This window comes from Lonchura striata, chromosome 5 (genome assembly GCF_046129695.1).
Source record: "Lonchura striata isolate bLonStr1 chromosome 5, bLonStr1.mat, whole genome shotgun sequence".
Lineage (NCBI taxonomy): Eukaryota > Metazoa > Chordata > Aves > Passeriformes > Estrildidae > Lonchura > Lonchura striata.
The window spans coordinates 50634043-50659680 of record NC_134607.1 but is presented as its reverse complement, the minus strand read 5'-3'; the positions used below and the strand labels follow the sequence as shown (position 1 = coordinate 50659680).

Genomic DNA, 25638 nt, shown 5'->3' with positions numbered 1-25638 from the left:
GTTTCTACTGACATTGTTCACTAAGATAAAAGAAAAACAATCTGAGATTAATTACAGAGCAAATAAAATGACAGTTTTTGATGCTATGGTCTATGCAAACAGTTATAGATGTGCTATACTTGTATTTATTTCTAAAGCCAAATTAAGTAATTTGCTAAATAATGTAGCTTTACTCAAGTGTGTAAATCACACATAGTTTATTTAACACATATTAGTATCTGAAGACATCTTTTATATTTTTGTATCCTCCATACTTTATTTCCAGTATTGGTTTCAAAAAGTCTGTATTAATTACTTTAAGTTTCAAGTTTCACAAACATACAAAACGTACATAGACTTTTCTATTTTTTGTTTCACCTTTTTTTTTGATAACCCATTTGAAACAAATTTTTTAAACACAATACAATTATCCATGATACCACTCTTCAGGAAGAAGGAGGTGTGCATCCATTGGTGTTAGGGTTTTCTTTCTGAATTTTAATAATGAAACTTTAATATTATTAGCTATTTCCACTTATCCATTAGGATCAAGAACTTTTTATTCTGATTCACAATGAATGTCTTGCCCTTTGAGATGCTACTACTACAGGGTTCCTCCTTTGATTTTGCAGCTCATTAACAAACTCTGGAGGTTTACGGATTTTTTTTTCATGACACATTATATATAACTTCCTTCATTTTGTTCCTCCTCCATTTTTCCAGTATTTACTCAATTGCTTCCTTTTCAAAATGCAATGACTATTTACATCAAGCATTGAACTTCTCTAGTCTCAGAAACAGAATTCAATCCTACAATGATCAAAGGGAGTGATAATGGTTCTGATAACTTTAACTGGGTCTGAATGAGCTGCCCAAAAGTCAGGTTTTAGTGGAAAGGTTATTTACAAAATGTAACCCAAGGCATTTTTCATATGCTCTGGATTACATTCTGGAGCTAAATAATCTTTTATAATATATCATGACTATACATGTAATTAGGGCTGTTCTGAGACATATTTACATCACAAACAAAAAATAGTTCTCAGGACAGTGTCAAACTTACACTCAGGCTTTGAAGTGCTTCTACAAGCAATTGTCCAAACTGTGAATAATGCCATCACATACTGCCTTTCATCTCTCTGAGAGATCACAAGAGCATAATAGAAACCAAACCAATTCCCGAAATTGTACTATGGTTTGAAGCAGAGGATGCAAAAAGGCATTAACAATACAGGCTGAAAAGAAAGGCCATTGCTTGACATCTAACAGCTCTGTTCTAGTCATTGCAAATATCCATCTACATCAGTATTCTGCTTCCAGACAAGTTCAGCAGCAGCTGCTTAGAGAAAGAATGAAAAAAGCTGGATGTGATGAGGACAATCCTTCCTTAAGTACATTCTTTTAGACCTTGGCAACTGGTGGTTTAAGGACTTTCTGCTAAAATCTAGATAAATATCCCACACCCAAAACAATTACCTAATTTCTAATGACAAATGTAACTATCTTGTCAGCATGTTTATCATGTCTTCTCTATGTCAACCTCGAAAGAAGGCAAATCATGTCTCTGACTCATAGGATGTTAATTCCTGAAGCAGCGCAGATTAACTTCAAAAGGACCTCATTTTGGACACCACAGGAGCTGAAGCTACCTCAGGTTTCCAAGTGTGGTGGACCTCATAATCACCACCTAAGAAAACAGTGAAACTATCTTTGAATATCAGAGAAAACTAACTATTTATACCTCTTTCCTTTCTTTCATCTCCTTATTGACTGATTCACTGTTTTCAGGACAGCAATGGTTTAGTCAGAAAAAAAAAATGATACTTATGTAGTGCATTTAATTATAAAGAATTTTCAAGTAAAATACCTAACAACAAGTAAAATACCTAAAACAAGTAAATTACTTTACAATATAAACAAGCAGAAGCAAACATCCAAAACATATCTTAAATTAAGAGTAATGACTGGCTCGTGATCATTATAACCTAACAGGAAGAATGGCAAGGTAAAAAGAAAAAGAATCTTCTACCAGAATCAGTATTTCCACATCAGAATTTCATAGAAATAGTGTGCAGAATCCTCTGCTTTGAAAAAAGAATCACTCTTCTTTCCAGTTCATCCGCCTGGTTTTAGCCATAATGTTTTTTTGTAATTCTGCTCCCTTCTGTGAGGTAAGCCATTAGCCTCATCCTTAGGAGGAATGACCCTTTTTCAACCAGATGTTGCAAGTATCTCCCCTCTCCACATTCAAATTTGTTTTCCTTAAGAATGTACAATTTGAATTGCAATGTAATTAGAATAAACAAATAAATTAATAAGAATGAATCTTTCCATTATATCTTCTCTATAGAATACAATTTTTTATAAAGTTCTTCTGTCTGGTGATGCCCCTGATTTCTAGTTTTTAGTGAGTATATTTGAATAGTGCAGTTAAAATCTAGTTCACTAAAAGACAATAGAAAACTTAAAAGCAAAAACAAATGAAAGGCAAAACTTTCAACATCATTCTATGACTATTTTAAATAACCTTACAGAAATTATTTTGGGGCAATACATTCCACATGAAGAACTACTTTTCCTGATGGTAAACATCCTCTAGGTTAAATACTTGCTTAGAGTGGGAGGGGGTGTGGTGAGGCTGAAGGAGCTTATGCTGAAGGTTAACCCTCTAGATACAGCCAGCCCACTGGCTGTGTGTCTTTCATCTGGCAGAAAGCTGTAACTTTCTCTCTTGGTTCCTGGCAAACATATTTCACTTTGTAGTATATTTCATTTAAATATCATGCTAGTCCAGGAAAACATATTTCATTTATTTTTAAACTAAACTTATTTCTGCCAAGGCCTGAGTTTTTGCTGGAAAAATCTTCCCTTAAATGCTAAATAAGCTTTAACAAATTTCTTAAGAAATTATTAACTTTTAGCTCTTACAGCTGAAACAGAAGAGCCAGAACACTCTTCTATGCTCTTTTGTATATTGTTGATAGACTGTGATTGAAAACTTCCTTTGAAATTAAAGATCTGAATATATTTGTGTATTTAGCCTTTTCTTTCATCCAGTCCTTTGAGGAATCAGATTACTCTATGGACTAGTTTTTCTGTGAAACTCAAGTTCATGTGTAAAGCTTAGTTCAATGTTAGGAAGCTGAACATCAGATCAGGTTCAGACTTCATAAATAACTTCTAAAGCTAAGAAAATGTCAGATATGAACATTCTCAATTGAATCTTCTAGTAGCTGCAATATTATTCCACTTACAGGACTACAAAAATTCAATCTAAGCTCTACCATTTTAAATTATATGTAAATGCATTAACACTATTATTATAAAAATTATAAAATCTTTTAAATTAGACAGCTTAGAGGATACACATTTTACAGAAAATATATATCTGAACTTCAAGCAGCAGGAAAAACAGTCATTTTCTCTGAGTTGTCTTCCAGTATTTTTCACATACTTTATGTGCTGAAGATAAATAGGTTAGCACCCTAATAAAGGTTATTTTAACCTTTGGCAATGCTTCTTTTTCAACCCTGTCTTTATATTAGACAATATATATACATTAGAAAAGAAATCTGGATACAGATGCATTCTTATGACTGCTAAAACCAAACAAAGTTTCAAGCCAAAAAAAGTAGTGAGTATCACATGAATTCCAGAGAAACATTGCAATGATTAATTGACCTCAAGAGATTTTACAGACTTACAAAAACGGGTTAATTATTAGAGTACATTCTTGTAGGAAAATGAGAAGACATGGAGAGTTGTCCATTTCTAAGAAGGATATATTGATGATTATTGGAAAAATCACATTCTGTTAACAAAAACATTAAATAAAATTTTATTGTAGGATGCCTTCCCCAAAAATAATTTTTCCTAATTTTTAATAAGATTGTAAAACTAGCTGTGCTCTAAAATTCTAATGCATATGTGTATATATATATATATATATATATTTATACATTTATATTTAATACATGTACCAACATGTTTACACAAATGCAAATAAAATGAGATTAATTTATTGTGGTAAAGTAAATGAACAATGAAAATTTCAAGGACCACAGAAATTTTCATTCAAATAAAAGGTTGAATATCTACATATATAATTAACTCTCTAAAAGTCTGAATCTTATTGTATTTCATGTCAGTCATTCACAACCTACATCACCTAAACTTTTCTAAAAATGCATTTTTCTCTTACACCTGACAGCATTCAAAGGAAGCTCTGTGTCCTTTCTTTGAATACAGGAATAAATAATACAGATGAGTAAATGGTAACCTCAACTTCAGAGGTTAGACATGATTCAAGTAAGCATCAGAAATGTGTGCTTGAAAAATCTTTTGAGTTATAAACCTCCACCCATCTCAATAAACATCAAGCTCCTGGAACCTTCAAACCAGCAAGACCCCAGATATAGTTTTTCCCCAAAATGACAAGAATCTTCAGGACTTCCCCTTTCTGACTCTGGCACATGACACAAATTTTTGCTTTTATGTCTCTATAAACCTTTTCTGAAGTTTTTCTACTTCCATGAAAACAAAGAAACAAAACTTTCAAGGGGCAATGAGCTAAAAATGCAAAAAACCAAAACAGACAAGGAACTGCTCAACCCTACCCCTTGAATACAGTGCATTCAAAGACTTTTGAAGGAACATAATGCAAAATGTTTTATCCAGCTGAGATAATGAATACTAAAACACAATAAAAAAGAAAGCTGTGCTTCAGCTTGCAGTTTTGTCTAAAGAAGGGAAATCACGCAGAAGAGCACAGGGTAATAAAAAATAGACTAGTCACAAGTTTATAGTCATTTAACCTTTAACATGTTTCAAAGTTCAGTTCACATGAAAGATTAGATTCAATTTGAAGACAACTTTTCCTTTTGGTTTAAAAGTCCCTATTTCAGAAAAAAAGAACAACAACAAAAAAGTTTTGGAAGCTAAAGAGCAAAGAAGAGCTCAGTTATAAACAAAGATTTTTTGGAATATATGTTTAACCAAAAATACAAAATCCTTAATTCTAAGGAGGTACATCTAAATCATCTCTCAGCTTCACTTATACTGTCCTTCTTATATGCCTCTAGCACTGTCTGTTGTATTTGAAATAAATTATCCACAAGTGAATCTGCAAATTGAAATGTGTTCATTCATGCCTGTATTCCCAACACTTTAAATCTTTTGGGACATGTAATGATACTCTTTGGAAAGAAGCAGATTCTTTTGGATTTTTTCCTGGTTTATGGAATGATCAATAGCTACTCCTATACCTATATTAAGAAAAAAAAGTATTTTTCATGCAAAAAAATACTAGAGTGAGTAGTAGGACAGTATTTAGCATTTAGGATTCCTTAGCCCACTCTATTCTAGGACGTAAATAGTTTTTAGGTAAATTAAGACTGCATTATAGCATATGAGGTGTTTCGGGTTTTTTAACATTCTTTGTTTAAGAGAAGTCTATTATGACTACACATCCTTTTCTGTGAGACTGCTTTCTAGAAAGTCAGACCCTAGCCAGTAGTATTGCCCATATATTGGACTTTGCACTTGGTCTTGAACATTATGAGGCTCTGGTCAGCCTGTCTACCTAGCCTGGGCAGGCTGCTCTAAATACCACCCTGATCCTCCAGCATGCCAGCCTGGAGGCAACCCTCAATACAGTTTCATCTGCACACTTGAGATTGCATTCTGTTCCATCAGACAGGTAGCTGATTAAATTTTTTACTATTTTGATCCTCCTACTATCCATGATGAGCTCCATTAATTACTCTCCACCAGTAATTACGACTGTGTGATTTTGCACCACGAAATGCAACTATTTCAGCCTGGGAGTGCAGTCAATTTTCCAATGACCTTATTGCCTACTTTTCCAGCCCATATTTCAATAAATTTTGGGAATAAGACTCTGGGAGACATTCAACAGCCTTGCTAAAATGAAAGCATGCTATATGCACTGCACTCCCCTTATTAATAATGTTGGTCACCTTGTGACAGAAGACAATGAAAGTGACAAGTCCCATGCTAGATTTTCACAATCACTTTCTTTCATGCGTTTAGAAATAGCTTCTGAATGTATTTACTCCAAACATCCCCAGAAAGTGATATAATGTTGATAGCTTCTAGTTCCCTGGATCTTTCTCAAAAATTTTCTGAAAATGGGTGCAATGTCTGCCCTTTTCCAGTCAATAGTAACCTCCCCAGTTGTGATCTTTCAAAGATAAGAGAGAGTAACCTCAAAATGATACCAGGCAATTTGTTTCAACCCCCTTGTATGCATCCTATCTGTTCCCTTGCACTTGCAAATGTTCAGGGGAATTAAGCTGTGCTGCAATTGGATAATATCAGCTTTCTTCTAAACCCAAAGGATTTCAAGGTCCAGGCAATGCAGAGATTCAAGTGCAAATGATCACAGAAGCTGACACCTCACGTTCCTTTTTGGTCCCCCACATAAGAATTGCAATGTAATTCAACAACAATATTCACTGGATCAATGGCTTCTCCTTAGAGAACACAGACAAATCAAATAGGTTAGCTCCTGAAATTTGTAAATAGGGACTACTAAAATATCTTTTTTAATGGAAATCAATGTATGTAAACATGCTAAATATATATTAATAATATTTAACTAGATATTTTAAACACAACCTATATCTATACTAAAACATCAGTTTCAACATTACACAAAAATTAAAGAATTTAGGGAAGATATAATCAATTATTAGAGATTCTTAGCTCAGCTTTCAAGAGACTCCAGATGGAGATGTACTCATTGAGAAGAACTTACGACTGTGTTACTGATTCTACTTATAACAATGTTTTTGGTTTAGAACAATTTTCCTTTGAGGCTAAAGTAGTGAGTAGAAGCTTCAAAGAACTAAAGCTTTTTTTTTTCAGCTACATTTTTCCGTTGCTTGCCTTACTTATTCAATTTTGATACTTGACTTTGCCTTTATTGATATAAGACTAGGAATTATAATTATTGCTATCCTTTGGTATGTCAGAGAAGCTAAATGTAATTTAGAAAAATACTACACCATTTGCTATATGTAGGTTCCAAATTATATCTGTAGTGCCATGCATCACTAGTAGGGTTTCCATTGGGAAGTATATGTTTGAATCTGGCTATTTAACCAAGAACTGGATAGAGACAAGTGATCAAGACAGGTTTTGTTTAAAAATTAACAGCATTTCAGGTGGCAGGAAGAACTGAGATCTCATGATGTAAGGCCAGAAAGAAACCAGAGCACATCCTGCACAAACTGTGAAGCTGGAGTGTTAGCAACAGCCTTTAGTAGCTGTGGTTGTGTTTATTTTTCCAGGTACTGACTGCAACAACCTACTTCTAAGCCCAGACAACTAGAAAATGAGATAAGCAGCACTGCTATGAATGGCATATGACCCACTAACACAGCAGCTGAAGCAACAGGAATGTACCAAGAGATAATTGATAAACAATAATGAAAAAAAGATTGATCCTCCAAATATATTGCTTAGGAGAGAGTTTTTTCCTCCTTTTTAAAAGAAGGGTATGGATCCAATGAAGTTTTCAACAGATGCTTTTCTGCTTTCCTACAACACTGTAACTTTACATGAAATTTGATTAAGAAAGGATCATATTTTTTGCAGCATATAATACAGAAAAGCTGAATGCTGCTTTGACATTCATAAGCAATTACAGGAGGTAGACATACATAAGAGTGCCAAGATACAAGAAGTGTTATGGAGACCTTCTAATCCATGGGCTACACTTATTTCCTGGCACTAGCCAGAAAACAGCAATCACTGTCACAAGCTCACAATCGTAAGCTCCCAGTCTGAGACAAACTGCATTATGAAGGATTATCAGAAAAGCAAACAAAACACATCATATGGGTCTAGTATGGACATGTGATAAGAAAATTAAAGATGTGAGACATGAGGAATTTTTTTTCTAATTACCATTTACTTATTAAGAGTTAGCACACATGAGCTAGTTCTTATTCTTTCCACCCCTCAGAAAAGAAAAATTAGAAGAAAGAAAAATAAAACTGCTACCTATCTGCTGTGGAAGCCAAGCAAAAAATTAGGAATGGCTATGTGCCTGATCGTAGAGATGCAAAAAAAGAAAGAGAAGTAAACTCTTGAACAATAATTTCAAAAGCTGTCAAAAAGGCTGGAATATAAAAAATCTACATAATCAAGCTCAGAAAAAGAACAACACTGTCTCAGGGCAAGAGTGTTATCTCCTTTGATGAACAAAACAGTAATGGATTTTTTTTAACTTGGTTGCAACTTATAAAGCAACTTTCTTTTTGAAAAAGTATGACTAAAATGATTTAAATTAAATATGAAGTTTTTAAAATAGAGTACTTACTTGGTGTGCCATGTAATCATCAATATTGATATTTCTCTTGATGAGAATGTGTCCATACATTTATTCTATGTAGGAAAACAGTAATTTAATAAAAATAAAAAACTGTGGTCATTGCTCAGGGTAAATAATTGTCTAATTCCTCATAATTGTTAATTATTCAGCTTTCTGACACCTTGGCAAGTTTACACATTTGGCTCACATCATATTTACATCAATAAAACAACAATACTGATATTTAGATGGTACACAAGTAAAAGCTGTGTCAAGCAAATGTGCTGTCAGATTTCATCCACCAGAAGTAAAGTGAGCTCTTCCTTGTACATTGTTAGCTACAAGGATGGACTGCTGATGAAAGGTTGCCTTAAGATCAGCCTTCTGGAGCATGTAGGTTGGAATTCTCCAAAGTCCACATGAAAGATGTGAAGAAATCACTAAATACCAGGCTCATACTTTGTGAAACATCTGTTGGCCAGATCTTGCATGTCATCTGGGATAGCCTGTTTGACATCGTGCAGTCAAACAGACACAAAACATTACTGCCATCAATTGCTTCTGAATGGCTTTGGCAATGTATGGGAGCTGATATGAATACAGGAAGGTATCAGCAATGGTTCAGGTGAAATGATGAGCATTCACGTTGTTGACAGAAAGATAAAGCCCAATCACATACAATGCATTTTTCATGTGATATGTCTCCTATTGTTCAATAGGCATAAATGAAGCTTTTTGTCAAAGATTAGTGTTTTCCTCATACTGTTTCACAACCTCACCTTCCATGGAACACTGGGTACACTGAATTTATAATGAAGATATTAAACATTTTTTTGTGAAGACTGAAGCCTAATGACTTATTGTATTGGGATATTTACAAATAATTTAGAAAGGTGCTTGCACAGTGGTGATTTTGTAGAATGTTAGATAACACCAAATAAAATAATGACTGAAACCTACATAAGAGTATAAGAAAAACCTAAACCACCGCAATACAAAATACCCTGAAGCATTCAAAAAGCTTTTAGACAAGATTTAAGACATTTGTATCAGTTTCCAACAAGGAAAGGTTTTTCTGCCCTTCTTTTTCATTTCACTCACCCTATAAAACACTGAAATCTGCAAAATGGTATCCAAATATTTTTCTCTTCCTCCAAACCCCAACATATGGGATCTCTTAGCTCAGCAATATGTACTCTTCCCTACACACTTGTTTGAGACACAACAGATAGCCACTGATACCATGTGTCACTACTTTGCTCTAATTCAGCACTTTACTATAAAACACTGAGACCAGAAAGGAAGGAATAGGAAGTATAGACTGTTCCAGGTTTCTGCTGCTTGTTTCTCCGAAAGTTGGAAGTCCACATGATTTGATATTACCCAACTGCAGAGAACGAAACAGCTACAGACACATGGAAACAGACAACCTAGTACTGAGTAACTAGTCTGGGCTAGACAGAGCAGATGCCTATACTATATGCCTAGTATAGTTATGCTACACATTTCTCAAAATCAACTTTTAAGCACAGCACAATATATACATTTGGAAGAAAAAAGAAAAAAATTATAAATATCGCAGGGTATAATTCTAGTTACAGTCATCTATGTTGAACATTGAAATATTCACTTACTGAGAAAAAAATATCCTTCACAGACATATACACTGTAAATTTATCATATATACTGCTCTGTAGAAAACAGATGTTGTTATATTTTTCATCACAAGAAGCTAAGGGCTTGAGTAACTTATTTGACATCAGTCCGCAGTTCAGCCTTTGAGCCTGCTGTGCAAATTTAAATATCAGCTTATAGTTCACCTGTCATCATCTCAATGCAAACGCTTCCTGAGAATTTCTCTGTAAATCCATGTTTTATCTCATTACTGATAAACTCAATAATAATATGAGAAAAAAAAAAAAGGAATAAATGTGTGGCAACAGTAGAGGGTGATACAGTACAAATCTCTCTGAAATCAGCTGGGCTTCTTTCTCCTGCCTTCTCCATCCCTGCCTTTTCTCCCTGACCTCAAGAACACCTGCCCAAATGCAATTGTCTTGTTGACAGAAAGATGGAATTGTCTGTGTAGTTTTCAGTTAAGCAATTAAAAAACCCCAAAACCAAACATGACAGGGTTATTTTGGCCAGAGAGAAACAAGAATGGCTCGACTGAATTACTGTGTGTAAAACTCTGGCCTACTGGCTGAGTAATTCAAAACAGGATATTTTCCTTCCATAGTATACGAACAGCTACTTCCTTCCTGTGTGAAGAAATAAAACCTTCAATGTTCTGCTTTTTATTATTTTAGAAAGAAGCCAGGGATCAGAGAACATCAACTAATGAAACTGTTTTGTATATGTATTTCAAATTAAAACAAAAAAATCCTAACATTTAAGCCAGATCTCTGTTTACACACACACGTTTCCCGTCTACTAAATGATTCTTGGAACTTCTGCCTGAAACTTTTTGCATGCTCTTAAATAAAGCAGCAATTCTGAAAATGTACCTTAAAATAGCTGCGAAAAAGGAGAAGAAAAAAATAAAATTACCTTAAGTCATCAACTGATTGGCAATAATTTCATAGAAAGCCCAGCTATTTTCTATGGGGAGGGGTTGGTAAAAGAAGCCTGGTAGCAGATGAACACAGACTGATCAACTGTAAATTGCACAGCACCAACCAACAGCATACTTGGTTTCATAACTCCAGGATCCATACAAACATTTCATTATAAATGGGACCTACTCCTGCCAGTAGCAGGACTATTGCATCAACCTCCTCTGCAACCTTACAGTGAAATACTGATAAATGGCTCTTGCAAAGACACAGCACCTGAATAAGCACATTCGGAGACAAGGGTTCATGGAAAAAACTTAGTTATATCCTCTTAGGTCTCAAAAGGCCAAATTGCTATTAGTTTTCTTTGCTTTACCTGAAACCATTACAAAAAGAAAAAAAAGAAAAGGCAGCCAATGAATGTGAACAATTAGAGAAAGCAGTTCTCCAGACAAGTACACAGGTGACTCATCAACAGCTGCCTTACTGAATAATATGCATACTTATGTCTAGAACTTCTCATATAGACTGTCTTTTGAGGCTATAAATAAACTATTTATTTAAAGATTATTTTCCTTGTTTACTGAACGGCAATATTGATCCCATAGACATTTTTTATTTTTTACCCAAGTATAGCTAAATTTAGTTTTGAATGTTATGTTATTCCTCAAATTCTTCTGAAGCCCAATTTTATCTCTTAGAATGGAAGCTTCTCATCCAATTTCAATCCTTCTGAAACTGAAATAGCATTTCTAACTATATAAATTGTAAAAATAACTAGTGACAATTTCTGGTTATTTGCCATAATGGAGCTGCTAAGTGTGAGGTTTGTTTTGTTTTTTTTTTTTTTTTTCTGATTTAACTACATTTCTCTTCATAATTTACTACTGTCTTTAAACCTCTGATCTTTTTAGCACACTGCACATAAGATAATAAGCCTGCTTCACCTTTTGCTTTGGGGATATGTTCTTTTTACTGGAATATAGCTGACATTCAGTGTTGCAGTTATTTTCTAAATTGATATTCTATCATGAAAATGAAACAAATACACATTAAAATATTACTGAAATTATAATTTGTTACTGAAGTACTAAAAAGATAAACATTTAGGAACAAAAGAACTGTTCCCTTAATCTCATTTGATTGCCCTTCAGCTGTAAAAATATAAGGTATTCTACAGTAGGCGTGACATTAAAGCAGAGTAAGTACCAGAGCATCTCAAAGAGCAGGAAGCAGTTAATCCAAGACAAAAACATTTAAATCAGCTATAAATAAGAAATGCTTCTTTATTTTTCGACATCCAATGTGTTAATTCTAGCCTTGGTAGTGCTTTCCATTTTTGTTTTTTATTTCCAACACCTACATGATTACTTAAGAATAATATGCTAATTATGCTAATTAGTGTGCTTACTTCAGAAAATGTGAAAGCATCCACATTAATTTCTTCATATTCATCTTCCACTTCATCACTTTTAACATCTGCAAGAGCACTGGCCAGTTTCTTTCGTAAAAGAAAACCCTTCCAAAATGCCTAAACAAAAAATTTAAAGCATGTTATACATAGCCATAGATCAAACCCAAATCCAGATTCTCTGTGTTATCCCATTAGGAAGATAAAACATCTTGGCCCTTTGTTTAATAGCTCAATGGTCTGTTTTTTGAACTTTATGTGACATTTAAAACTACAAGACAAATTAAATGCCAACATATGTCTAAAGCTTAGAGTACTCAAGAGGCTCTCCACAAGTAAGCAGAAAGGAATCCTGCAACTCCCTCAACTACAAACCTGGGTCAACTAATTAATTATATGACAATTCCTTCAGGGACTATTAACAACTGAAAGGAAAGCCTACAAAATAAAAACGTGAGTGCCAACTTTCAAATTAGTGAGAATAAAAATACAGATGTACTAAATGTCCCATGGTTTGCTATGGTTTACAAGTAGCAATTCTTGGAGGCATCCCATGTAATTGACCTAAGTCAATTACTCTCTCCTAACTTAAGATCTTTACTTAAAAAAATATTATCAGTAAGCATAATAATCTCTAAGAAAAAGGAGCACACTAGGAATTAAAGTGCTAGAAAACTAGGAAAGGTGTTAGGAACACATGCCAAGCATAGAATCATGTCCAGCAAAAACACTTCAGCGATCACAATGAGATAGATGGAATTAAGAAAACTCCATACAAGATGGCAACTTCCCCCCAAATCAGTATTTGACAGCATTAGAATTCAAGATGCTCCAAGTGTTTAAAACATCACGCAAAATATTTTCACTGTCATAAAAGAAGTGGTGTTGTATACCTTTAATGGCTCTGCAATGAAGGCACTAAAATAGGAAGGGTAAATCTCATATTCTGGCTTAACCTGTAGATAATTAATTTTTAGAAAAATTTTGTCTAACCACATAAATTATTGAAAATGTTACTATTTTACACACATATTTCCTGATTATTATAAAATTATTAAAAGTTTTAGAACTGCTTCCTTATAATATCATTGTCACTATTTTTCTACAGACATTTATAAGCATCCAGATAAAATATCTGGATATTACTGAGTGACCAAATGGCAAATATATTTCATTCAACAAAGGCAATTATCTTTTACAGATTCAAAGGAGAAAAGCAATCCTAATGATATGTGCAGAAAGCTAAATTGTGAGGCAGCTGCTAACGGAGATCTATAAAAGCACCAGGTCAGTGTTCAGTCATGATCAAAGAGAAAAATTACACATTGTAGTTTTTAAGAAATTAAATAAAAACTTTCTTGCTGCACAAATTCATTGTATTTTTGCCTATGGAATTCAGTTCTTGTTGCTTCTTTAAAAAATATGATAACATAGTGCGGCAAAGGTTCAGAGAGGAACAAAAAGATAAAAGAATTACAGAAAAATGTGAAAAGAGACTAAACAGACTAAAATTTTATTTACAAAAGGTGGATGTAAGGATGGATGTATGAGAGATTTAAGAATCTGTAATATGCACAGAAGATAAATAATAGATCACTTTTATTTTCATACTCTCTGGTAATTAGCATGTTTGAAACAAATGAAAGAAAGCACGTACTAATCACTATACAGATTTGCTAAATGTACTACTTTTATATATAGAAGAGGTTCAAAAATAGATTAAGTAAATTTATGGAAATCAATTGTTAATATGCTAGCTACACATGATACTCCAGTAACAAATTTTTGCTTCTAAATCACTGTAACTTTTGAAATTTGTATGTAAGACTTACTCTATGGAATGTTTCCAGCTACCTTGAAATATGGAATTGACAGAGTTGACTTGCTTCAACATGTAGGAAATAACCTCATGAACCTTGTCAACTTGAGTCAAGGTTTAGACTTCAACTCTTGTCCATAGTAACCCATTCTATTTAACTGTTATTAGCTCAGTATCTACCACAGAACAGCCTAGGCCATGATCTATTCCCAAGGACAATATTAGGTTTTTTTGCTATTTATTTGCTATTTATTTTTGCTATTTATTTGCTATTCCCAAGCAATCTTGGGTTTTGGAGATGGAAGAGAAGGAAAGAAATTGGATAGGTAGGATAGAAGAGGCAGGAAGATTATTTAGTCACATAGGTGACAGAAACGACACGAGTTGCACAGTACCCATCAGTTTCATAGCATACACAGGCCCCCATAAGAACATGGACACAGTATCTCTTACACATAATATTAGAATTATATCAAATAAAAATAATTCAGGGAAATACTTGGTGAAGAAAGGGAAAATATTTTTCCATAAAGTATCTGTTTTAGAAATACCAAGGTTATGCTGGTTAAATAAAACAAAAAATATTTAATTATGAAAATTAATAATATAATAAGCAAAAATAGATAGAATATGACAAATACACAAAATAGAATGATTTTTTTGTTGTTGTTGTATTTACAAAATAAGAAAATACCACAAACCAACCTGAATCACTGTGGCAGCTTCGTGTTTCTGTCTTAAAGCTTCTACAAACTGATGACTCTCTGTTTTATTGCAGTCATTTTTCCTCTGAGCATGGTACTGCTGCCAAAAGGGCTGGATCAGGGATGCTCCCATATGTAGTCTCATGGAGAAATAAATACATTTATGACTCACATAGCCTCACCAATACAACTGGATTATCACATCTGCCAAACTTCAACCATAAAACATAGCACTGTGCTTTGAGACAAATGAAGAGTTGCGCTACTAAACAAGAAATTACAATCAAGATGTGATATATACGTTCACTGGAGGATATTCACATTGCATAACTTCTGAATCCAATTACCTAAGGACTGATCTCCACAGGACTCTAGTCCATGAATAATAACAGTAGAGGAAGAGTCCTCAAAGGAAGGATTAAGAGCAGAAGTTGTGTAACAATGACTGAATAATCTATTAGAAAGGTCTACGTATTTCCACTGACTATACCAAAAAAAAAAAAAAACAACAACAACAAAAAAGAGAAAAAACCCAAAAAACCCCAAACCACCAATCCACCAAAAAATAACCCAACCAAACAAAAAACAATACAAACAAGCAAAACAAGCAAACCCCACCCCCAAAAAAAACCCCAAAAATAAACAACAAACACAAAAGAGGGATAAAAACTGAAAAAAAAAAACCCAAACTACTTAGATCTGTTCAGTGATTCTGATTGCTAAATATATGTACAACTAATTCATAATGATGGAAAAAAAGTCTAATGTCAGCTCTGCATTATGACTTTACTGTCTTTACTATCTTGGAATTCTTTTCTCCACAAAATACTCATCTCAATTGAATAGTGTATTGAAGAAAAGACATCTAAATTTCCAATCTTTACATAATTCCTTTTCTTGTGTAGTGTATCTGTTAAATAGAGAACTCCTAGTCAGCAAAAAGGAAAAAAAAATTCACGCTTCACAGTTCAAGACAAATATAAAAAATGGTTTGTATTCTGTTTTGAAGAGAACTCTCAAAAAAACCCCACTCACAGAATCAATTCAAAACATTAACAAAAAACTAAATGAACTATTTCAAAAATTTTTTTAAATATTCATCTCATAGAATACACTAATGTATTCTTGCTTTCAGCTTGCAGAGAAATGATAATGAATTGCATGGTCTTCCTTAATCATAAATTTTATAACAAACCATTAGTGTCTTAAGTACCTATAAAGTTGTTTCCTATTTACCATAAGCATAAACAGTTCAAAGAAGCACAACCGCCATGCTTGCTTTTCATACTATTCTCAAAATAGCTGTTTTTGAAACTGAATTCTTATGAAATTTTAACTCAATTCTTGAGGATTTGCTACAAAAAATCAGATTCTGTTTCCCTTGTCTGTTTGAACCACACAAATCAGCAGCAAAGAGGTAATAAACCAGTTTGTTTCAGGAGAAAATCTGGGGACACATAACAAGTTGAACTGGCCTCTCACCCCCGCCTCTACTTTTAATAAGCAGGTTAGGGCACGTTGGAGAGGTACCAAAAGCAACGAAGGCCATTAGCTCCTCAGTCATCACAACAGCAGAAGACTGGCCAAAATCAAGGGATTAGGACAGTAGATTTAAGCAATATTTCCTCTTGCCTTCTAAACGGTTGTAAAGTTTTCACAGAGTAATCTTGAATGTCTAATGAATAATTTTGGCAAAAAACCTTACACTAGTTTGTAGTTAATTTCCTCCAAAATTTCTGCAAAACATTTGTCATTTGCATTCCTAATTCTGTATGTGTCATTGAACTGGTGCCTTAAAATTATTTTGAGTACATAAATATCTATATTCTAATATACCAACTGGGATAATAACACAAAGGATTCTTAACTGTTAATATGGAAGCCTAGTATGCAACATATAAGTCTTTTTTGTCTAATACAACTCTTTATTGTCTAATAAGCTTAAAAATATTACAAGTTCTGTGCCTCTGTTTTAAACAAAAAATCCTCACTCCTATTACCTATCTATATAATTGATTTGAAAGCAACCTGCATACCTGACATCTGTCTTACCTCTCTGTATCATTCCCAAAGTGCTGGAGATTTCTTCCCATATCACCTGATACTATCACTGACTGTTGCAACGTGAGTTGGCCTGACATGTTATTGTTGCCTTTGCTCTCCCCACTGTAATTAATACAAGATTCAGTGTTCTTCTGCTTCTCTCTCTGATCTCCTACATTTTCCTTCTGATGCACAGGTATACAGGAGTTAATGAATGTGGCCTGAATATCACCAGTAGCAATCCATCTTTTGGAAGGATCCAACAAGACCTGTTTATTTTCTGTCACAGACGTAATAAAAAGGTTATTTTCCTTTAGGCAGCCAGTGGATATTTGCTTTAAGTGATTTGGAAGTGCTTCTGGTCCATCCCTGTCAGTAATGTTTAGTTCACCATACTCATGTACATATCGATGTTTAATACTAAGTTTCATCAGCTGATTAAAATACCAGCATTGTCCCAGTACAGAATCAATAGAAGAAGTAATTCTGAAAAAAAAAGGAAAAAAATTTTACATGTCTGTTAGAATGCTTTAAAAAAAAAATCCCTCTATTATTTTCTAAAATAGCTTGTATTTTCAAGTATTCTTACATGTTTTCATAGTCTTACAGCAAATAGCAATTACTGTGATTGGAAATCCAGTTTCAGTAATCATGAATCTTAATAATTTTATCTTTTTGTGGACATATTTAAACTATAATCACACATATTTCTTATTTTACTCCGAGTTTTCCTGAGAGAGAAAGTTTTCAGTCTTTTTAAAATAGCCATTACAGCATGCATTTCATTATAAACTTTCTGGGTTAGTGGCATATGAAGCCCAAACTTTTGTAAAGTTTGAGGCAATTTTGTCTTAACAATCTAATCTTACCTGGCAACTATGAAAGCTCATATAAAAATAACAGTAATTTTAGAATTTAGATAAGAACTAAAGCAACAAAACCCAAGTAGATTCAAACCAACAAACTACAATGTCTAAAGAAAATTAAGGAAGAAAAACTTTTAAGTACAGATCTTTTTATCAACACAGGGGAAAGTGCTAGACTGATCAACAGTAATCTATGAAGTGTGGCTCTCATTAGTTCTTTGTTACACTGTCTAAATTATGAGGATGAGAAAATATGAACTAATTGTTACAGATTCAGATGGCTGTCTGTACTTTGGATGGTGTTTGTTTATTTTATTAGGTAGCAGGTACTTCCAGGATCATGAAAACATTTTCCTTTAATAGTATAGATATATGCAGAGATCTGTAATCTGGTGTTAATTTCAGAGGAGTATTAAGTCAATTCTAGGTAAGCAAGCCAAGAGAAAAAGTAGAAATAAGATAAATTTTCTTGTTAGTCTGGAAAAATTAGGTCCTAAAATTATAGTTAGAATAACAGAAATTTCCTTCCTGTTCATCATTCTGGAAAGGTGAATTTTTTATAAAGTTCTGGGGACTCTTTACCATTATAATTATATTCTCAGTGAAATTCAACTAAGAACATTCTAGATTTTTAAGAACATAATCAATTAGACTCTATAAGAATAAAAAGAATTCCAACTCTTCCACTGCTAGTGCAACTTCAGTGCTTTTGGACAAAATCTGAATGTGTAAATTGATCCACACAGCTTAAGCACACAACTCACCGTGTACATTTGATTGTCCACTACAAAATATTACTAGTACTCCTGCTAATTCCAGTAATTAAAATATTGCTACTACTCCTGTTAATTCTAAAAATATTTAAACCAATCTATAAATTTGTTTAAGGATATAACATGCTACATAGTCAGAATAACAATTTCTTTAAAAGAAAATAATTAAAGCATTATCTAAATTTTTTTGTTAAATATATTGAATTAGTTAAAGTATTTTAAAAAAGTGTGGTACAAGATCATTACCAAATTTCTACATAAAATAATATGGAGAGAAGAAAAAAGAAAAAAAAAGGAAAAAATCAATTTCCACTTGTTTTTTTTCCTTTGCTTTATTTTGTTGATTTGTTTATGAAAATCAAAATATTGCAGAAAACCCCAGAATATTTTATATATTGAGCAAAAAAAAAAAAAAAAATTCCTATGTGAACCATATACTGAGTAACCTCGTTCATTGTCAAAAAGAAAAAAAAAACAGAAAGAAAGAAAAACAGACCACTGTAACAGTGAATCCTCTCCTTTGACAGGTGCAGGGGTATCTCAAGAAGCTGTTACATCCTTCTAGTGGCTATGAGTATGTCAAGTAGAAATGGAGGGATTGAGAAAGTGAAAATTCAGGCAGGGAATGATTCTGTGATCATCAGGTATCGTGTGTTAGTTTTTTTACAGAGGCGGTTTTTTGGGCAGTTTTTCCAAGCAGTGTCTCTGCTGGTATGTACCCTCTCCCATACCTTCCCTGGCAATCCACAACTATATTTTGGTTTTGAAGGATTTTTAGGCTGCCTTCTGTATCAGTAGTTTTTCCATTTAGCTTTTTCAGGCATATTAGTTTAAGTTAAAAGAAACTACAAAGGAAGCTGAAGATCCTGGAGACTGATGGGCGATGAAGTGGCATGGTGTGTTTGAGGTTCTCCTGCGAAGCTAAAGCTCCAGAGCACAGACACCAAAGGTCACCACGGGCCTGAGTACTAACTTGGTGGCAGTCAGCTTGGTGGTTCCCTTCAGTGAACAGGGATATATCAACATCCTATCAACACCCTGCAAATTGCTCAGTGTCTCAATTGCACTGCACTCCTGATAATAGAGAAGTGGTCCTAAGATTGCTTATTCAAATCACAGCAAGGAAGCTGCTGTAATGGAAAATATGCAGGACTAGTTTATATCTTTAATGGTAAAAAAAAAAAAAAGATACAAGGAAAGAGATAAGACAAAGTAAGAAATATGACAATATTGAGACTTCTGATACAGAAGTATTTCCTTTTTAATTAATGTAAATTCATTGTTTGCCTTTCAGACCTTTTCCACTGCTATTGGTCACACTTAACCTGGAATAACTTCTTGGTTAAGATCTGCCCAAAAGGTTTTAAGCATAAATTGCCTATTGAGACAAAACAAGAAATGGAATTATCCTATGGAAGTACCAGTATTATCCATAGTGTCTGGCTGCTTAGTATGTGATGAAATATAGATAAATATGGTAGCCTTGCATCAGCAAGATTTTTATGGCTTTCAGCTTTGACCAGCACATTCCTTCATGTGCAGCTGCTGCCAGGCTTTATTTTGATCATAACAAGTGAAAGTGATTTATGCCATATGCAAATTTTAGCATAACCACAAAACATAACCACTGCTTTTGCAGTGGGAGAAAGGGGTAATAAGCCAAAAGAGCAAGGGTTGAATCTTGCAGTACTGTACAAGTGTGCTAAACTAGCAGCCCTGATACTAAAGACCAAGATATTATTTTCACCAAAAAAAACCTAAGAGCAAAAAGCTACTTGTAGCTTTTTTTTTTTTTTTTTCCAGATACCTCTTTGTCTGTGGTAGTATTTTCCAGGGACCTTGATGAAAGATAAAAACCTTATAATCAGATTTTACTCTATTTGGAAACTTAAGTAAGGCTTTTATTAAGGACTGTTACAGCTTCAGTCCTCACATCAATTCACAAAAAGTATCCATCACTGTCCTGGTTAATTTAGACCAAAACCTGCTCAATTCCCATGCAGTCTTTGGTAACAGAGGAGTAGAGAAGGGAAGGAATAAACCCCACTGGTAGCATCCAGGATACATAAGGATCCATGCACAGGCTGACTTAACAGGTATAGAAAAGGACAAATTATTAATGCTTAAAGGCCTTCCAGTGATGTTTTAAATCAGAAAAAATGTTACTTAAGAAACTTCAACTTGCAGCAGAGGCTTGCTTGTAGAGCTAATACATTTTGTATAGAATTTTCTACTGCAATTACACCTGCAATGGCTGCCTGGTTATTCAAAGAGCATAATTTTGTCAGAATAAGAGACTAAATCTGGAAAAGTCAGAAGAACAAATCTCTCAGAGGCAAAAAGGACAGGCTTGGGAAAAACAAGCCAGTTCTGATAAGGAATGGCAGTTTTCTCCTGGCCCTTGCAGTTAAATAATAATTAACATTCTACTGCTTCGTATGCTAGTGTGTGCCAGTTAAAACCTTGCTTAATGTAATGTTTTTTCCCTACTGTGACTTTCGCAATTATAATACATGGAATATCCAAACAGTACACCTAAATTTGTGAGCTTTTGTCTGCAATAGGTTAAAATCTAATGTCTTCAGGGAAACGTCTATAAGCATCATTACTGATGTTCAGCTGCAGTTTACCAAAGTCCCTTATAAACATGAAACAGGTCACTGTTGACATATTCTCTCCTTGCAAAACCATTTATGAAATTCCTGTAATTTTCACTGTTAAATACATACAGTACTTATAAAGTTCAAGTTCTACTAGCCAGACAACTGCACATCTGATGGCTGAAAAAAAATTGCTGCAGCATAGGTATCATATTTTTGTACATGACTGCTTATTACAAGTCATCTAAACATTATGTGACAGAAAACATTTAGTATGATAGAAAAATTACATTTTAAAGTCAGTTTTATTCTTAAGCATGGCAACAACAGAGAAGTTTTGGGAAGAAACTGCACAGAGAATTTAACTGGGCAGCATTGGTGTATGAAACAGATTAGGGAAACAAGCAGTGATTACTTCTGGCAGTTTACATAGTTGAGGTTGCACCTACAGGGGCTCATAACTTAGCAAGATGTGAAACATAGAAATTTGCTCTATTGTTGACCTGTTGTTTAGCAATGTCACATTAATTCAGTCAAAGTATTGCAATAGGTACATATAAGAGCTATGCCACTAAGGCTTATATATAAACAAGTTGTTTAGAGTTCCTTTTATGAACTGCAGTTTGCAATGGTTTTCAAGTCATCCATAAATTTTACTTCAGTGAAAAGATAGATGGCTTTAGCACACAAGAAATTAATTTTAAGACCAAATTTGATACAAGATATTTCAATCATGTCTCATTTAGGGATTTAAAAGAGCACAAATGAATTCTCAAAAGCTTAAAAAATCCACAACTCCCCCTCCTCTGCACTCCCCACCCTCCCTCCACCCAAACCATACATTCAGGAGAGATGTTTACACAATCACCTCTTTCAACTACTGTTCTTCTCAAACATCTGCAGGCTCTTTCAAACATTTCTCTTTCAAAATTTACATAGAGTAATAGAAAGATTCTCAATTGAAAGAACCTTCAAGTTCAGGTCTCTGGTTCAACCTTCTACTTCAAAGCTGCGTTAGCTCTCAAAGCAGACCAGGTTGCTCAGGTTTTCATCCAGTCAGGTCTTGGAAATCTCCAAGAACAAGACTGAACAACCACTCTGGGCAGCCTGCTGCAATTCATCACTGTCCCACCCTGAAAAGGCTTTGCCTTGTCCAGTTGTACTGTCTCTGGCTGGAATGAATTAATTCCCATTACAGTTGCCCATATAATGCTGTTTAGATTTGTGACCAAAACTGTATTGATAAAACACTAATGTTTTGCTGAACAGTGCTTGGACAGAGTCAAATCCTTCTCTCTTCCACTCAGCAAATACCCTGTGAGTGGGCAGAAGGCCTCCTTTCTTTACTTCCTTCCTAGGTGAAGAACTGTGTACTTGCCCTTGTTGAATTTACAAGGTTCCTGGTGACCTGTCCTCCCTGTCTGTGTCTGACTGGTAGCCCTCCCCTTAACAACTGCCTTTGAATACTTGTGGTGTGCAAGCGTAGTAAGTGAGCACTCCATCTCCTGCTCCCAGTCTTTGACAAAAGACATTAGAAATACACGTCATCTTCCAGAAAGTACTGTGAGCCACATACTATTCATAATTAATGGACGGTCTGAGTATGATGACCCGACACCTCTCTTATTTTTCTTATGTCCATTCATATAGAATAAAAAAAAATAAATTTTAGGAATATCATCTTTCCCTCTCATTTTTTACCATCCTGCAGAAAAGTATATGAAAGTTAGGTCCTTAGATTCTACTACAGTTTGCTCACAAGTCATACCCTAATTATAAACTGGCTTTTTTTCTGTAAAAGGATAATGATGAAATGTCTAAATATCAGACACAGAAAAAAAATTCTCAATCATAGAAAAGGAGAGCTTTATTTTCTTTTATGAAAAAGGAAGGAGAAAATACCATTTCAGGATGTTAAATAGATTAGGAAGTATCAGCTTCCCACCTGCAAGCCAGAAGCCAAAAATCACAGAAGTGGAGGAGACATATCTGGATGGTTTAATGGAGAAACATATGACTTTTAGGAGCCACTTACACATTACATCTGTCATGGAAAAATGCACTATATAATTTCTCCCAACTAATTTCAATCTAATTCTTAATACAAACCTCTTTTCAAGTTAATCTTATTCTGAGCTATGAAGATTTTATAGCAGCTTAGTAAAAGCTGCAATAATACAATGTAATAAATTGCTAGCTAGTAACAAGATACCATGGATATACAGACTTACATGCAAACACAAAATCGACAGATTCAGAAAAAAAAAAATGTGCATACTTTTCCTGAACCAACAAAATATGCAAGGCAAAGTTTAAACTAAAATGACATAAAAGAGCATGTGCTTTACCTGCTCTGGGCTGATGTTCAGTACCTAGCAGAATCAAGAAAACTACTTTTCAAAAAAATTAAAACGTAAGCTGGAAATTCAAAGGACCATAAGGATTTTCTGAATCTGCTAGGAAATTAAAAGGAACTATGAAACAAAAAACCATGCACTATTACCAAGTGCAGAAATGAGAAGTATGAGATACTTAGATATTACAAAAAATTAAAACATAGCATGTGTAAGTAATAAATTAACATCTGCATGGTCTAAACTGTAGTTACTGGACAACTAACCATGGAAAAAGTGATAAAGGTAGCAAGTATGACAAAATTAAACACTTGTAAATAGATCCACTTAATTCACTACCTTAAGAGAAAAGAGGTAAAATCTTTTGCAATTATTTAGAATATGAATAACATACACATGGAAAACAAATGCAGAAATAAAAATAGAGCATATTGTATCAACAGCCAAATTAGACTTGATTAAGTTAAAGTTAGAAATCATGTTAATATGACTATTCAACTCCCAGGAGTTAAGCTACAATTCCTGTATAGCACTATTCATTCAACTACTACTAACTGCAGGTTTTGAGCCACCTGTTTTCTTGGACTTAAAGAAACAAAACTCAAGGCCCTCCTAACTTAATATCTGTCTAAAACAAACTTTGCTCTGAAGTCAATGATTCTAATCTCTTTCTTATCCTAATATTTTTCCAGGCAAAAAACCCTAAGTAAAATTCATATGCGAACACAAACTTCAGTGACAATACATAAAAAATATTTCTGAATGCAATTTATATTCACATAAATACATACTCCAATTCAGCAGCCTTTTTTTTCAGTTGAATATTTTCTTCAATTTGAACTTGACAAAGTTCCAGAAAAGTTCCTATTTCTGATGCTTTGATTTCTTCAGTTGTGGGTAAATTATGATGGGTTAAGATTTCACCATCAAGTAACTGTAAACTAGGAAGGACCTCCAATATGGAAGACCTTAGGAAAAAAAAAAACATTAATTAGATTTTTGAAAAAATCTTTATACTAAAACCCCTGTTTTATTTACAAAATCATATAACAAATACAAACATGAAGATAGTCCTCTAAAAGTCTGCATGTATTTGTCTTTATTTCATATGTTAACACATTAACTAAGAATCTGAACTAAAGAAGAGTAAAATAAATAAAGAGTAATAAATAAATAAATATAATAAATATAATAAAATAAATAAAGAGTAAAAAACAGAACATAGCAAGACTTCTTAACACTTCATTGGTATAAAGAACACTGCTGAAATACTGACACCAAGAAAGTCAATGGTACCAGTCTCAAATCACTAGAGCTAGAATTTTTACCTACAAAAACCTTAACAGGAAAATTTGACACATTCATGCATAGGCACCTGTAATTAATTTGATAAGTAGACAACACAGCAAATTTATAGGATTAAGATAAAGTACTGATTTTGTTGACATATCACAAAACTTAAATTTTAAAACTGCACAAAATACTAAACCTTGCTAATTCTACTCCCTTTATCAGTTGCATATCCCATATTTAGTGACATGCTATTTGGTATGCCTGACAGGAAAAAAACATACTGAATTTAGGTCAGGGAAAGGAAAGAGAGCAAAGATGAAACTTCCTTGATATAAAATGGACAGCTGTGGCCACTGATGTAACAAAAAATATGTACAAGAAACTTACCTAACAAAAAAAAAAAAATTAAAAATGTATCATCACTGAGGTCTTGTTTATGTTACCGAGATATGTAAGCTGGTAGTGCAATCTTGTTTCACGTATTTCTTGTACCAGACCAAAGTTGTTGAAAGTTTGAAGACTGCAAAATTATATCAACTTTCAATATTTTCCTTAACTCAGTTTTAAGTGACTCTTGAAAGAATACTAATTGTAAACTGTAATAATAATCTTATAAAAATCTTATAATCATAATCTTATAATAATAATCTATTATTTATCTTCTGTGCATATTACAGATTCTTAAATCTCTCATACATCCATCCTTACATCCACCTTTTGTAAATAAAATTTTAGTCTGTTTAGTCTCTTTTCACATTTCTCTGTAATTCTCTAAAAAGATAGTATTGTTTTCAAAATTTTGGATCTCCCTGACTATTCCCTTTGCAGGTAAAGGATTACTACTGAGCTCGGACAACATACACTAAGTTTAAAATCAGAGCAAGTTTAAGTTTAAAAGCAGAG

The 25638-nt window shown here is 33.7% G+C and overlaps 1 protein-coding gene across 1 annotated transcript in view; it reads right to left on the bottom strand.

The window, feature by feature from the left end:
• LRRIQ1 (leucine rich repeats and IQ motif containing 1) overlaps positions 1 to 25638 on the bottom strand; it is a 102300-nt gene that overhangs the window by 52746 nt on the left and 23916 nt on the right. The window contains exons 15-18 of the mRNA XM_031507743.2: positions 24234 to 24410; positions 16859 to 17335; positions 14808 to 14946; positions 12284 to 12403 (exon numbers count right to left, since the gene is read on the bottom strand). Of these exons, the coding sequence (XP_031363603.2) occupies positions 12284 to 12403; positions 14808 to 14946; positions 16859 to 17335; positions 24234 to 24410 (913 nt within the window). The remainder of the gene's footprint in view (positions 1 to 12283; positions 12404 to 14807; positions 14947 to 16858; positions 17336 to 24233; positions 24411 to 25638) is intronic.